The following is a 14508-nucleotide window of genomic DNA, read 5'->3' on the forward strand; positions in this document are numbered from 1 at the left end:
TGAACCATGGGCAAATGACTATGTGTCAATCTAAGAGAAATATACAATATGATGTATAGAAACAATGGCATGTTGGAACTACTCGCTTGTCTTTTTCTTTTATTGGTATTTTTATTTGAGGGGGTTTTACTATGTAGACCTGCCTCAGCCTCTAGAGTACTGGTATGGAGCGGGTACAGCACTGTGATACCAACTCAGACTCCCCCTATGTGTTTCTCGGGTCAGGCCTCTGTACTGCTGCTTTCCCCTGGCTCTCCATGGTCATCTTTGCTCACTGTGCCTTACTCACCTCCTCTGACTTGGGAAGCCCAGGTGTTGCCACAGCTCCTACTACATGCGGTAGCCACTCGCCAGCCAAGTGGGAATATATACCTACAGTATTTAGTTGTGGCTACTTCTCCTGGTATTGTTCAGCTCTGGGTTAACTTTGCTTCGTTTACCTCTCCTGGCTCAGTGAATGAACAGACATTTGCCTGGCCTGAGCTGCTTTGTCATGGCACCTACTCCCTGGAGTCCAGCCTTTCCCTCTTCCTAGTGTCAGCTGGCCAAGGAGCCTAGGTAGTTCCTGGAGACCAGCTTCTCCTGAGAGAGGGAGAGGGGAGAGGGGAGAGGGGAGAGGGGAGAGGGGAGAGAGAGGGGAGAGGGGAGAGGGGAGAGAGAGGGGAGAGGGGAGAGAGAGGGGAGAGGGGAGAGAGAGGGGAGAGGGGAGAGGGGAGAGGGGAGAGGGGAGAGGGGAGAGGGGAGCAAGGGCTCCATCTTGCATCTCCCAGTTCCCTGTCTGCCAACACTTTCCCTGGGTCCACAGCGCCATCCATCTGTTCTCTTGACTGCCTGTTATATATCTTTGGAAAGTGCTGCCATAGGGCGCCCTGTGGTTCTGTGGTCCTGCGGTGATCCCTGCTGTGGGGTGTCAGGAAGCACTTGGACTCTTCTGAATCCTGCTGGCTTTGCCCATTGTGGTGCACACTGATTGAGCCTTGGAAATTTTACTGAACACAGTTTAGTACAACCACAATGTTTATTGTGGGATCCATTTTTTTCTTTGTAAATCAGAGCTGGCAGCAGAGAGGAATGAAGCAATATACACTTAGCCTATTGGATTTAGTTGGCTGAGTCAATGTGGAGGGCAAAAGGCAAATATATGTACTTCAATAACCCAAGCTTTCATTGAGACACTGAACAAAATCCAAATCAACAGTAGAGCCTTTAATAGTACAAAGGTTAGTGCAGGTAACTGAAGATTGGGCGATAAGTGACAAGGAAAACAATTTTTTTTTCTGTACAGTGTTACAACACATTCAACCATTGTATTTGCTTCAAAGTTATTTTGATTTTTGTGTCATTATGGGCTTGAATTTAAGACTACTAACTTTTCCTTAGCATACTCACTTAAGACGAACTCTGCCATTGTGCTACACATCCGCTTTGACCTTTTATTGACTAATGGCAGATGAGATAAGATTCTCTAAGATACATCTACTCAGGCTGCCTTCAGACTTTCTCTTGGCAGTGTCTTTTCTCCAATGTTTACTTTGATAACTTTAAATGTAAATGTATACTATACATACCACCATTCACATTCATATACCAACTAGCATGTAGGCATTGTCCCATCACTTTACACATGGATATGCCTTTTAACTTTTCATCTACAATAAAATTAAATGTTATGAATGAAGTTGTTTGCTTATTTCATATATTAAGACATAAAGTGATCTAACTTACTTGCTTTTGTGAACCAAAGAATCCACTACCACAGCAATTGGGAAATTTGCTTGTAAACTGTTCATTAAAAGGAAAAATATAAAAATATCCATTCACAGCTGGGCGCTGGTAATCCTAGTAATCTGTAATCCTAGCTGCTCAGGAGGCTGAGATCTGAGGATCATGGATCAAAGCTAGCTTGGGAGGAACCTCTGTGAGACTCTAATCTCCAATTAACCATCAGAAAACCAGAAATGGTGCTATGGCTTAAAGTAGTAGAGCACTAGCCTTGAGCTGAAGAGATCAGGGACAGCGCCCAGACCAAGTTCAAGCTCTGTGACTGTATGTACACACACACATACACACACACACACATGCACATATCTGTACATATATATATATGTAAATATACATAATCTCCACTCACTAGGGCAAAAAATAACATTCAGTACCATGCCAACTTACAGACAACGCAAAGTAAAGTTTTATTTTTTTAAATTACTGCTCACGGTGGCAGTGACTGTCCTTTCACATGGGCAGGTGACCATATGCTGCAGCTTTTATCAGGCGGCCCCAAATTTTATAAATCTTAACAGAAAAATAATTACAAGTTTGAGTACTCTGATATTTTCAGACAGCAACTTAATAGTACATTCATCTAATCAGGATTTTTTTTCTAGCTGTATAATCACATCATCTAGAAATTTTGGTGGTTGCATATTTTACCTCAATTCTTGTGTTTGATTTTTAAAATATTTTTATTTCTTATAAGTACCGCGCGCTAACCGATTGCGCCACTGGAGCTCCAGGTTGAAACTTTCTTAATAAGGACCAAGAATCACAACAAATCAGAGAAAGGCTGGATAAGTGGGACTGCATTAAACTGCAGAGCTTTTGTATGGCAAAGGACATAGCTAGTAAACTAATCAGGAAGCCTACAGAGTGGGAGAAGATCTTCACCAACCAAGCAACGGACAAAGGCCTCATATCTAAAATATATCAACAACTCAAAAAATTGAATCACTCCAAAACTAACCTCCAAAGTAACAACCATCCCATTAAAAGACGGGCCAAAGACTTAAAGAGAGTCTTCTCTGAAGAAGAAACAAAAATGGCCTATAGACACATGAAGAAATGCTCAACATCTCTGGTCATAAAAGAAATGCAAATCAAAACAACTCTAAGATTCCACCTCACTCCAGCTAGAATGGCCAGGATCAGGAAAACGAATGACAACAGATGCTGGAGGGGATGTGGCCAGGAGGGATCACTACTACACTGTTGGTGGGAGTGCAAACTCGTTCAACCACTATGGAAAGCAGTGTGGCAGTGCCTCAAAAGGCTAAACATAGAACTCCCCTATGACCCAGCAATTCCACTACTTGGCATTTACCCAACCACCCAGAAACAAGGACATACTAAACCCACTAGCACAACAATGTTCATTGCAGCACTATTCACCATAGCAAAGATATGGAACCAACCTAGATGTCCCTCAGTTGATGAGTGGATCAACAAGTTGTGGTATTTGTACACAATGGAATTCTATGCTGCTGTCAGAAAGAATGACATCGCCCCATTTGTTAGGAAATGGAAAGACTTAGAAAAAATCATATTAAGTGAAGTAAGCCAGACTCAAAGGAACTTAGGCTCAATGGTTTCCCTCATTCGTCATAATCAGTAGAAACCTTGGGCTCTACTAGCAGAGATTTGCAATAGAGCAAAATCTTGATACATAAGGCCATATAATGTGAAGCTAATTGAAAGGACCTCCAGGATAGTGAAACAAAAGCCATATAATGAATGACTGTTGTCCTTAATGTACTATGTTGTCTCTCATCTCCTTTGCTGTCCCTTGGTTATCTCATATTGGTATAGTATCTCACTTTCTTATCTGATATATTGAATTTATTTGTATTTGGATATTTGAAATTTGATAGGGAAGGGGGGAAAACCAAGACGGGTGGGTGGTGTGGGGGGGGGAGGGAAACGGGTACCAAGACATGTGAAAGGGTATCAATGTATGTGAATTAATGCACCTTCTATCTGGCAAATATCATGTAACCCTTTTACTAATTACAATAAAAAAAATCCTAAACAACAAAAAAAAATAATATAAAATATTTTTATTTCTATTTTTTTTTGCCAGTGCTGGGGCTTGAACTCAGGGCCTGAACACTGTCCTTGGCTTTCTCAAGACTAGAGTTCTACCACTTGAGCCACAGCACCACTTCTGGCTTTTTTCTATGAATGCGGTATCAAGGAATAGAACCCGGGTCTTTGTGCATGCTAGGAAAGCACTCCACCACTAGGCCAAACTCTCAGCCCCTTTGATATTTTCAATGCTCCCTGGGTACTGACAGGATTTTTAGGGCAAGGTTTAACAGAAGGATTGATTCCTATTGAAGTCTTCTTCCTGATTTTAAAGAAAATGCTTTTAATATTTTTTCCTTGCAAGTCTGATATTGATTAGCATCAATGAGCCAATCATTACGTTTTCAATGGTTTTTCAATCCAGCATTTTCTTTTTTTTTACTGTGATTAATAGAAGGGTTACATTATATTCACCAGATAGAAGGTGCATTACTTCACAAACATTCATACCCTTTCTCATGACATGGTCCCCATTTTCCTCCCACCCTCCCCCTGCTTATCTTGATTTCCCCCCTTCCCTATCCAATTTCAAATAACCAATTAAGCACATATAAAATATATCAGATAACAAGGTGAAATATTATAACAATATGAGATAACCAAGGGATGGCAAAAGAGATGAGAGATAACATAGTACATTAAGGACAACAGTCACTCATTATATAGCTTTTGTTTTCTTATCCTGGAGGTCCTTACATTTAGTGTCATACTATTTGGCTTAATGTCTCTAGATTTTGTTCTTTTGCAAATCTTTGCTAGGAGAGCACAAAGTTTCTACTGATTATGACAAATGAGGGAAACCATTGAGCCTATGTTCCTTTGCATCTGGCTTACTTCACTTAATATGATTTTTTTCTAAGTCTTTCCATGTCCTTATTAATGGGGCGATGTCGTTCTTTCTAACAGCAGCATAAATTTCCATTGTGTATAAAGACCACATCTTGTTGATCCACTCATCAACTGAGGGGCATCTAGGTTCCTTCCATATCTTTGCTATGGTAAATAGTGCTGCAATGAACATCATTGTGCTAGTGGATTTAGTATGTCCTTGTTTCTGGGCTATTGGGTAAATGCCAAGTAATGGAATTGCTGGGTCATAGGGGAGCTCTATGCTTAGTCTTTTGAGGAACTGCCATACTGCTTTCCACAGTGGTTGAATGAGTTTGCACTCCCACCAGCAGTGTAGTAGTGATCCCTCCTGGCCACATCCCCTCCAGCATCTGTTGTTATTAGTTTTCTTGATCCTGGCCATTCTAACTGAGTGAGGTGGAATCTTAGAGTTGTTTTGATTTGCATTTCTTTTATGACCAGAGATGTTGAGCATTTCTTCATGTGTCTATAGGCCATTTTTGTTTCTTCATCAGAGAAGACTCTTTAAGTCTTTGGCCCGTCTTTTAATGGGATGGTTGTTTCTTTGGAGATTAGTTTTGGAGCTGTTGATATATTTTAGATATGAGGCCTTTGTCTGTTGTGTGGTTAGTGAAGATCTTTTCCCATTCTGTAGGCTTCCTAATTTACTAGCTATGTCCTTTGCCTTACAGAAGCTCTGCAATTTAATTCAGTCCCACTTATCCAGCCTTTCTCTGATTTGTTGTGTTTCTTGGTTCTTATTGAGAAAGTTTCAACCTGTGCCAAGGAGGCCTAGTGTATCTCCTATTCCTTCTTGTGAGTTCTCAGTGTGTCAGCTTTTACCTCGAGGTCTTTGATCCATTTGGAGTTAATTCTAGTGCAGGGTGACAAAGAAGGATCCAGCTTTAGTTTTCTGCAGGTGCTTAACCAGTTCTGCCAGCACCATTTGTTGAAGAGGCTGTCTTTCTTCCATTCTATTTTTTGGCTCCCTTATCAAAGATTAGATGGCCATAGGTCTGTATTAGAGTGCTTACGTAGCATGCATAAAATCCTGGGTTGGATTCCTCAGTACCCCCATACACAGAAAAAGCTGGAAGTGGTGCTGTAGCTCAAGGGGTATTAAACTAGCCCTCAGAAAGCCCAAAGATGGTGTCCAGGCCCTGAGTTCAAGCCAGAAATGGCAAAAAATGGAAGGAAGTTGTTATGGTGTTATAATTTATGGCTTTCCTCTTGGTTATTCTACATTTGTCTGTGTTTTATTGACCCTCCCTAATACTGAATGACAATAAATGCTTCTAAGGGAAACTCAGGTCAGAAGGGAATCATTGGAATTTATAAATTATTTCCAAATGCATCATCCCTTTTTAGTTTATAAACAGGTTAGAGAAGGCTTACTAAAAATACAATGTCTTAAAGTCCTGAAAAAGTTTTGTTTTTCAACATTTTGCTAAAAATTAAAATATTTGCACTTCTTATATAAAAGAATAATTGAACTCTGCAAAACTGATGAAATTAGAACAGGCTGTAATATTCATGTTTTGTTCTTAATGTCTTGTACTCTAAATGAACTCTCCATTTATTGAGAAATCTACCCCCCCCTAATAATCACAAAAATCTATTCATAGAAATTTTGTGAGGGTTTTATTCTAATACATTGTACATTTTGCTTTTGTTGGTTATCTCTTTACTTTGGGTCAGAGATTTCAAAGGCTACCGCCTCCCAGCTGTAGCTGTCATAAATCATAGGGCCTGAGTTCAGGGGTGATGACAAAGGACTTTGATCTTGCCAGAGGTATGTAACTGACTAGGAAATAACAGAGATGCCTGGTGTCTCTTTCTCTTCCTCCAAAATGTTTGCCTAATTACCGATTTCCAGAGAGGAGAACCACTCTCTATGTATCTCAAATACTGAAATCACACATTGCAAAGCCACAAGTGTTCTATACACCTGTCCTCATTGGAGACACGGGACATGATTTCAACTTTGATTTTAATTTACTGAGTAAAATGTTAGGAGGACATGATTTAAGACAAACAGAAATGACGGCGTCATTTGTTTCTACCTTGTAATTCTCAGCCTTTCCAATATGAGTGATGCTTTTGCTCATTTCATAGATTTACTCTCCGTTGGTGGATCAGGAATTTGACTATTTCCATGCACTTAGTAACTTGGTAATAGGAATAATAAGCTACTTGTTTCCCACTTCCTTACAGTCACTACTATGTTTTAGGCTTTAGAAGGATAATTAAATTAAAAAACAATTTAAAAAGAGTATTTACTAGATTGAGGGAAGAACCCTATGGTACAATGCCTTATAAGGATGAATTCATGGTTCAATACAATAAACACCAGGAAAAAATAAAGGTATCGGTGGTGTGATCAAACCAAAGGAATAAATGGAGAGGGGCAGGTAGGGGAGAAGGCAGTCATAACAATGCATATTTTAGAAAATTAAGAAAGGAGAGAAGGAATGGGGTTCAGAGGGGATAACAGAATGATGAAAGTGGTGACATAAAAACAGGAATAGCTTTGGTTTTAAATACTAAGTAGGACTTTTGTTGTAAATGTGTACTGCCAAATAGCACAGAAATAAAGTCCAGTGCTCCTTAACTATTTTGTAAAATGTAGGAGAGCTTTGATAATTTGGCTCTTGTGCATTATGCACTCAAAACATATACAGATATCTCCATAGAAAGCTGACTTGGATTTTTTTTGGGGGGGATGTATATTCTCAGTGATTCAGATGGATTATATGGGAATTCTGGTCTAAGAGAAAACTCCAAACTAATTTCAGTAATGACTAGATTATGTTCCCACCAGCAATAAATAAGAGTTCTGTTCTCTCACTAGCATTTTAACCTGTTTTCTTGTGTGTGTGTGTGTGTGTGTGTGTGTGTGTGTGTGTGTGTGTGTGTGTGTGTGTGTGTTCTAGTTCTGGGCCTTGAAATCAAGGCTTAGTCTTCTACCACTTGAGCCACAGTGCCACTTCCAGCTTTTAAATGTCTCATGGACTTTTCTGTCTGGACTAGCTCAAATCATGATCCTCAGGTCTTAGCCTTCTGAGTAGCTAGGATTACAGGCATGAGACATGGGTTCCTGGCTATTGTTTGTTTTCTTGATTAGGTGTAGTTTTGATTTGTATTTCTTTTATGGCTAAAAATGTTCAATGCTAATCTTACGACTAAGTTTTTCATACCTTTTCTTAAAATCATAGGCAATGGCAATAGTATTTCTACCTTTTCCAAACAATGAAGTTGCTCTATGTTTTGCTTAAATCACAGTAAAGAAATACTCATATTTGATGGGGCCGGGAGTTTGGGCTAGTGGTATAGTGCTTGCCTAGCATACATGAAAACGCGGGTTCAATTCCTCAGTACCATACACAGAAAAAAGCCAGAAATGATGCTGAGGCTCAAGTGGTAGAGTTCTAGCCTTGAGAAAGTCCAAGGACAGGGCTCAGGCCCTGAGCTCAAGCCCAGGACTGGCCAAAAAATATACACATATTTGAGAATATGCGCCTCAAGCTATCAATTATTTTGCCTTCCAAAAAAAGGTTTTAGGCCTAAAAGGTGCAACTAATGTTTTTATGTTATTGCATATTTTTGAACAATTTTCCTCAGTTCCCTCATTCTATCCAGTTTTCCATCTCATTCCCACCCATAAGTTCTATAGCTCATTTCCTACACAGAGTGGTTTTTTTTGTGAAGAAAACAAAAGCATTTTATTAACGTTGATTTTTATATCATATTTTAAATGACAAGTTTAACATACAAGTGTTTAAGGAGGGAATCTCTATTTACAATCACTGGGACTTAGTATTTAGAACTTAATCACAATTAGGCTAAGGGTCTGTATATCATAGAAACATATTATGAAATAAAGCATTATGTCTATAGAGTCATAGGTTTTTATGTCTATATGGTAGAGTGTTCTTTTTTTAAAGCCAGTATTTTTCCCGACTATGTAACCAAAGGGTCCTGCAGATATATTATGGGTGTTTATAGGACAAAGGTAATAAGATTCATGTAGACTGTGCCTATGTTCTCATACATAGAGCTCTTCAATAGTGATAGAATTCATTGAATGCTGCTGAAATGATAGCCACTCTTGGAAGGAGGTACCACACAACAGAACGAGCTTGGACAGATGTCCATGTGGAGTCATCTGATGGAAGGGAAACCACATCTGCTCTGATGCTCTCACATTCCTTCTCTGGAGTTAGGAGGTCCATGTAACCCTCCCTCTTCCCCCCACATTCTTGGTGTTGTCAACCACATTCAGGAAGGGAAGGTATTTCAATATTTTTCAATATCCATTTATATCCTGGAATTATTGACTTATGCCTATATCCAGACTCCATTTAACATATCCTCTGCATGGGTCAGTGACTTGCAGGGAGGAGCAGAATTTTCCTGCTTAATCCAAAATGGTATTTGGGTTTCCTGCACCTGTCCTGCCCAGTACCTGAAAGCCCCACCCAGACCCTTAGTGGTAGCACAGAGGCCCTCTTCCTATTGGCTAGCTTCCCAGTGCCCACCTTCTCCTACCCTAACAGTATATAACTAATTGTCTGACGCAATAAAGAGAGGAGATCATGTGAGAGCATCAGAGATCAGCAGAGAGATCTGATGCGCTTTCATGGTTAACACTGCTTCTGACTCAGCGTGGTTTTTTCTTCCCCGGTGATTGGGGGAGGGCTGGGTCTTCCACACTTACCATCTTGCTCAGCTCTTTACTTGGCTTTGTTGTGGGTAAGGAGGAGCCAAGTGGTGGTGGGAATATCCAGCTGTGGGGGCCGGAACTTCATGTAAAGTTTTCTTAGATGCAGAAGGCTCCTGTGGAAGGCCCAGCTTTTCCTCTAGGATCCTTCCTACAGTGCTCATAAGTGCCTGTGCTTTAGGCACTCCACTCTGCTTGAGCGTTCTGCTTGTGGATAAGTCTTGCTTCTTAGTATTGGCCGACTGGATCTTGGGGTTTTGCTGGCAGTCTGCCTGACTTTTAGCTTTAGAGGAAAATAATGCCATAAAAAAATTCTTGATCCGATTTCCAAAATGAATCTCTGGAGGATGCTGTTCTTTCTCTGACGCAGATAGGGAAGAGTTCTTCCTTGCACTTCTTGCTTTCCTGACCTGGGCAGGAGAGTTCAAATTCTGGCCTTGCAAGGGCCTTGTTCCTGCAGGCTTTGCCTTCTGTATTCTGGGCCTCTCACAGCTCTTTGTTTCTTGGGGGCCATGAAACACCTTGCTGTACCACGGGCCTGGGGTGATGGAGGTCTTAGGTTCTTGCTTTGTGCTGTGCCCTCCCGTTCGTAATGGAGAGCTTGACTCATAGATAGTGGACGTGCTGCTTCCGGAAAAGTTCTGTGAGCTACTCAGAGAACTCTGTGAAGCCAGCACGTTGGTGTCAGTGTCGCAGTCCTGCAGGTTATCATCAAAAGGTGGACTTTCACTTGTACTGCTAGATTCTGCCTGGTCTTTCAGGCATGAACCTGGTGGATGCCTAGCAATCGAACTTCTGGAGGGTAATGGCGTTCCAGTGGTCCTCACAAATTCTAAGCTTCTAAGGTTCAGATTTTGTAAGTCTTTGTTGACTGTCAAGTTAGTGGGCTGTCTCTCTTCATCCTTGGCCATTTCAACTTCAGACTTGTCAGACGCAAAGACCTTTGCTATGGACACATTGTGGCAGAGGCTTTCTTTTTCCTGTGTCTCACATATGCCCATTATTGGGCTGGTATTTGTCTCTGGACTGCTTCCCTCTGATCCTGGCACAATGTCCTGGTGCCAGGTACTTCCTAAAAGGCTACACGTTTTGGAATTGGAGAGCAGTCCCTCTTTTTCTCCAGGTGGAGAGACCACTGAGGGATCACAGTGGTGACTACCCAGTGTTCTGCTCAGGGTTTCACGTGGTGGTGCTTGAGGAGGCTGTGTGGTATGACCTGATTTTTCTCTCCCTGGCATTTTTGGCAATTTGTCCAGAGCTTCTCCCTGGAATGCATCCCCCTTAGAGGTGAGATTGGCCCTGAAGTCACAACAGGCCAGGTGTGGAGAAGCTTCCCTGGAAAAGGGCACAGGGGGAGCCTTTTTTAAACTAAGGTGATTTATGGACTTGAGAATCTTTAGGGACAAGCCCCACTTGTGCTTCACCCAAAGCTTCTTGATATGCGCCTCCAGCAGCTGTTGGCTGGCAGCATCCAAGAGGAAAGCCTTCTGGGAGGAGCTCGTGCAGCTTTCCCTAGTATCCAAGGGTGCTTCTGTACCAGTAATGCTGGAGCTGGAGTTTTCAAGGGGAGCCAAGGCATGGTCTGTTGAGCCCCTGGAATGACTAACATGCAAAGGGACCTTGTCCCTGTTGATCTGATCCCATTTTTTTATTAAATGGGCTCTTAGGGCTTCTCCTAGACTATTCATACCTGAATAAATTGGGGGAAAATATTCAGAATCACTATGTGATGATCTCATCACGTCATTTTCTAATTCTCTCAGCGTGTTAGCTTGCACACCATCTGCTGAGCAGCTTTCTGCATCCCTGTCCAGTTGTGTGGCTACCCCAGTGCTGTGATGTTCCAGGTCCTTTCTGGAGTTCCCCCATTGCTGGGATGCAGAGCTCTCTGAGGTTCCCCTCTCTTGCCTTCTGCAGCAAACGTCTACATTCCTGGAGTTCTGTGAACACCCTGGCTTGTCCTCTGCCTGGTCTGTTACTCGGGATTTCTTCCCAGAAAACACCTGGGTCTCACAATTTCTTTTATGGAGGTGCTGGATGAGCCTCTCTTGGAGGTGGTTTTCCAGCTTCTTCCTCATTTCAACGTTGATGAATTCACCTGGAGTCTTGATAAAGTCTCTCTGGTGTAAGAGGCCCTGATCTTCTGTAAAGGCCTTGAGAGACTGATTGACCACAGCGGGTAGAATTCTCTGACTTTCCAGGTGCTGCCTGGCAAGGTGATGTTCTAGGTGTTGGACAACAGGTGGGACTGTACAGGAATTCACTGGAGGTGAATGAGAGGATAGGACTGGCATATAGGATGGGACATGAGCCTGAGCTTGGCTGTCAGCCAGTGGTGGAGACTGGGGCCAGGTCAAGGCAGGAGTGTAGTTTTGTGATTGGCTGAAGTGCTGCAGTAAGGGCTGGGGTGGAAAGTACTGTGGAAGTACATTATCTTGGTCTTGTGCTGGCATGAAATTATAGAAAGTATTGAATAGAACAAAGGGTAAGACTAGTGGCTGCCCAGATATTAGGACAGGAGCCACCAGGGACTCGCTGTGCAGAAAGGGAAGGCCCCAGAACAGCTGGCTGCATTTCTGTAAGACCATGGGGAGAAGCAGCTCCGGAGACTCAGGGAGCTGCTGGGATTCTCCCTTGGTGTTCCAGAAGCCCTGTGGGATGACCGCGTCCTGGGCCCTGCCCAGTGACTTCATCATGTTCCCCAGAGAATCCAGAGGGTGTTCTTTCTCCTCCCCAGCGTTCTCCTTAGCCCTCTTACTAATCACTACCTCCAGCAGCTCCAGGATGTCAGAGTTGAGGGCTGGGCTAGGAGAAGGCACCCGAGAGCTGTTGGTTGGAGAGCCGCTCCGTGGGGTGCTTTCTGGTGGAACTTCCCTGAAGTTAGATGGAAGACCCGAGTTTGAGTCATGGCTGGGTGGAGTGCAGGCCACAGGTGGAGGAGAAAGAGAACGGGGAGGAGAAAGAGAACGGGGAGAAGGATGTTCTAGAGGAATCAACAGCTCTGGAGGCTGAGGCGCAGTGTGGTGTGACTGTGTCTCAGCAGGAACTGAGGAACATGTCTGGACTGGTGACAAGGTAGAGGCCAGAGGCTGCAAGCCCTCGTGGGAAGGAGCTGGGGAAGCCTTTGGGGACGCAGTGCTGGAGAAAGCGTCCTCTTCACAGTGTCCAGCTGCTGGGTGGGCTGCAGCAGACGCTGATTTGACAACTTCACCTAGGGTGTCTCCTTTTAATAAGTGCCTGGAGCTGCTGTTGTCACTGAGCTTCCCTAGGTGGCTGCAGGAGACAGAGACAAACTTTCTTCAGCAACTGATAGGCCCAGGAGGATGGGCAATTGTGACTACCTGCTGTCTACCTACTGAAGCACACCCTGCCATCTTTTACACAGCCCCTAGACTTCTCTGTATCTCACATCTTCCTATCAGTGCCATCCTGTGCCAACCCGAAGTCTTCCTCAACCCCGAGATAACCCCATTCTCTAGAGAAGAAATGCAGGCTCAGTCACAAGAGGAAAATCCTTACCTGGTAAGAAGGGAAACTAGATCGTGAATGTCCTCAAGCTCTTCCTGAGTGTCTCTGCAAGCTAGAAACACACACTGTGGTTATGGCAGACATGGGAGAACCCCTAGATTTTACAGGAGGGGGAATGAGACATTCCTTTGTTAGAGACCATGGAAGATCCACTGGATCTCAAATTTTTATTCATGGCCACAAGGCAGTGCTAAGAGGGCTTAGAGAGGGGTAGTGCTTATTTACAAGGTGCTTTCATCTCTGCCAACCTCAGTGGCCGCAAAAGCTCTCTTGGATGGTAAGGAAAAGGATTTCATGTGTATTATAATGCTTAGGGATGTGAGTTTGTCCACACTGGGGCTTGGAGGTCACACCTTCCTATCTAGGCAGGCTTGCCTCAGCCTCCTAGCCCTCCTTTGTGACACACCTCCCTCTCAAGGAATGCTGTCTCATACATAGTCTCTTTAGTTCCTCCCCATGTGACAGACATCACTCTCCAAGGAATGTCTCCAAGGAATGTTTCTGGAGTTTTCTGGGTGGGAGCGTTCATTTCTTAGTTCAAGCGCCAGGACTGGCAGGGGAAAAAAAAAAAAGGAAGAAAGAAAATGCACATGGGGTAAACGTTCTCTGCCAGTTAGATTTTAATTTTTGGATGCCTTTTATGCAAGTTAAAATGTTCTCAAAACTATGTGATGTTACCAATGCACCAATGCTCTGATCCAAAATGGAAACACTAATGGTGTAATGTACTCCACGCTACAGAACTTGAGGTGTTACTTAAGTACAAGTATTCCTGTAGTGTTCCTCTTGATTTAGTCTGAAAAATAAATTCATGAGCTCTAAGAAGCTCATACAGGTAATACCTAATCCAGATCAGTTCTTGAAATATCCTTGAATTAATGCAATGCCCCAAAACCACACATATGAAAAATTTATAAATACATTCCTAAAATAGTAAACGGTATCTACAAGTGGAAACAGAACACTTAAAGTTGGATATTGCTCTGTCCTGGGTATAAAGTCTTGCATTTGTTAATTAAAGCCAAGAACAGTGGGGATATGACTGTTTTGAATTTATTCTGGCAAAGATACTACCATATTTGCTATTAGAATGAGTAACTGACACATTAGAAATCCCTTTGGACGCCTCTTCCATTGTCATACAGGGTTGGACTTCGAAGGTATCATAGTTAAGGAGATAAATCTGGTAAAGTTAAGCTCATGGCATGCACTGTAGTTTACCACCTGGAGTGGTAGAGATAAAGACAAAGATGATTCCTCCTGTAGTGTATATTTTCAGCCATTTGTGAAGGCACAGAAGTTTGTGAGCTCGGTGGGGCTAAAGGGTTGAAGAATTATGCCAGGTTTCCAAGGACATTGCATTCTGCCTGTAAGAACTAGAGTTGGGGTGTGAAGTATGAAGACAGATTGGGGGTGTGCGTGCAACATGCTTTGTGGCATGAATACAGCCTTGGAATGGATGGGGAAGTGGCTTCTGAGACTCACCAGTTCTCAGGGGCCTGCATGGTGCAGTCAGCTACCAGGAACACTGAACGTTGTAAACATAAACTGGC

The 14508-nt window shown here is 42.8% G+C and overlaps 1 protein-coding gene across 1 annotated transcript; it reads right to left on the reverse strand.

Annotated features, from left to right (window-relative positions):
- Nucleotides 1-9432: 9432 nt before the first annotated feature.
- Nucleotides 9433-14460, reverse strand: LOC150065153 (spermatogenesis-associated protein 31A6-like). Its single transcript, XM_090329314.1, has 4 exons — nt 14441-14460; nt 13877-13880; nt 12947-13020; nt 9433-12700 (listed from the first exon to the last, which is right to left on the reverse strand). Exons 1-4 carry the CDS (start codon nt 14458-14460, stop codon nt 9433-9435), a joined length of 3366 nt encoding a protein of 1121 aa, XP_090185440.1.
- Between the last annotated feature and the right edge of the window lie 48 nt (nt 14461-14508).

The sequence above is a fragment of the Megascapheus bottae genome, chromosome 3 (assembly GCF_031878675.1).
Source record: "Megascapheus bottae isolate mThoBot1 chromosome 3, mThoBot2.hap1, whole genome shotgun sequence".
Taxonomy (NCBI): domain Eukaryota; kingdom Metazoa; phylum Chordata; class Mammalia; order Rodentia; family Geomyidae; genus Megascapheus; species Megascapheus bottae.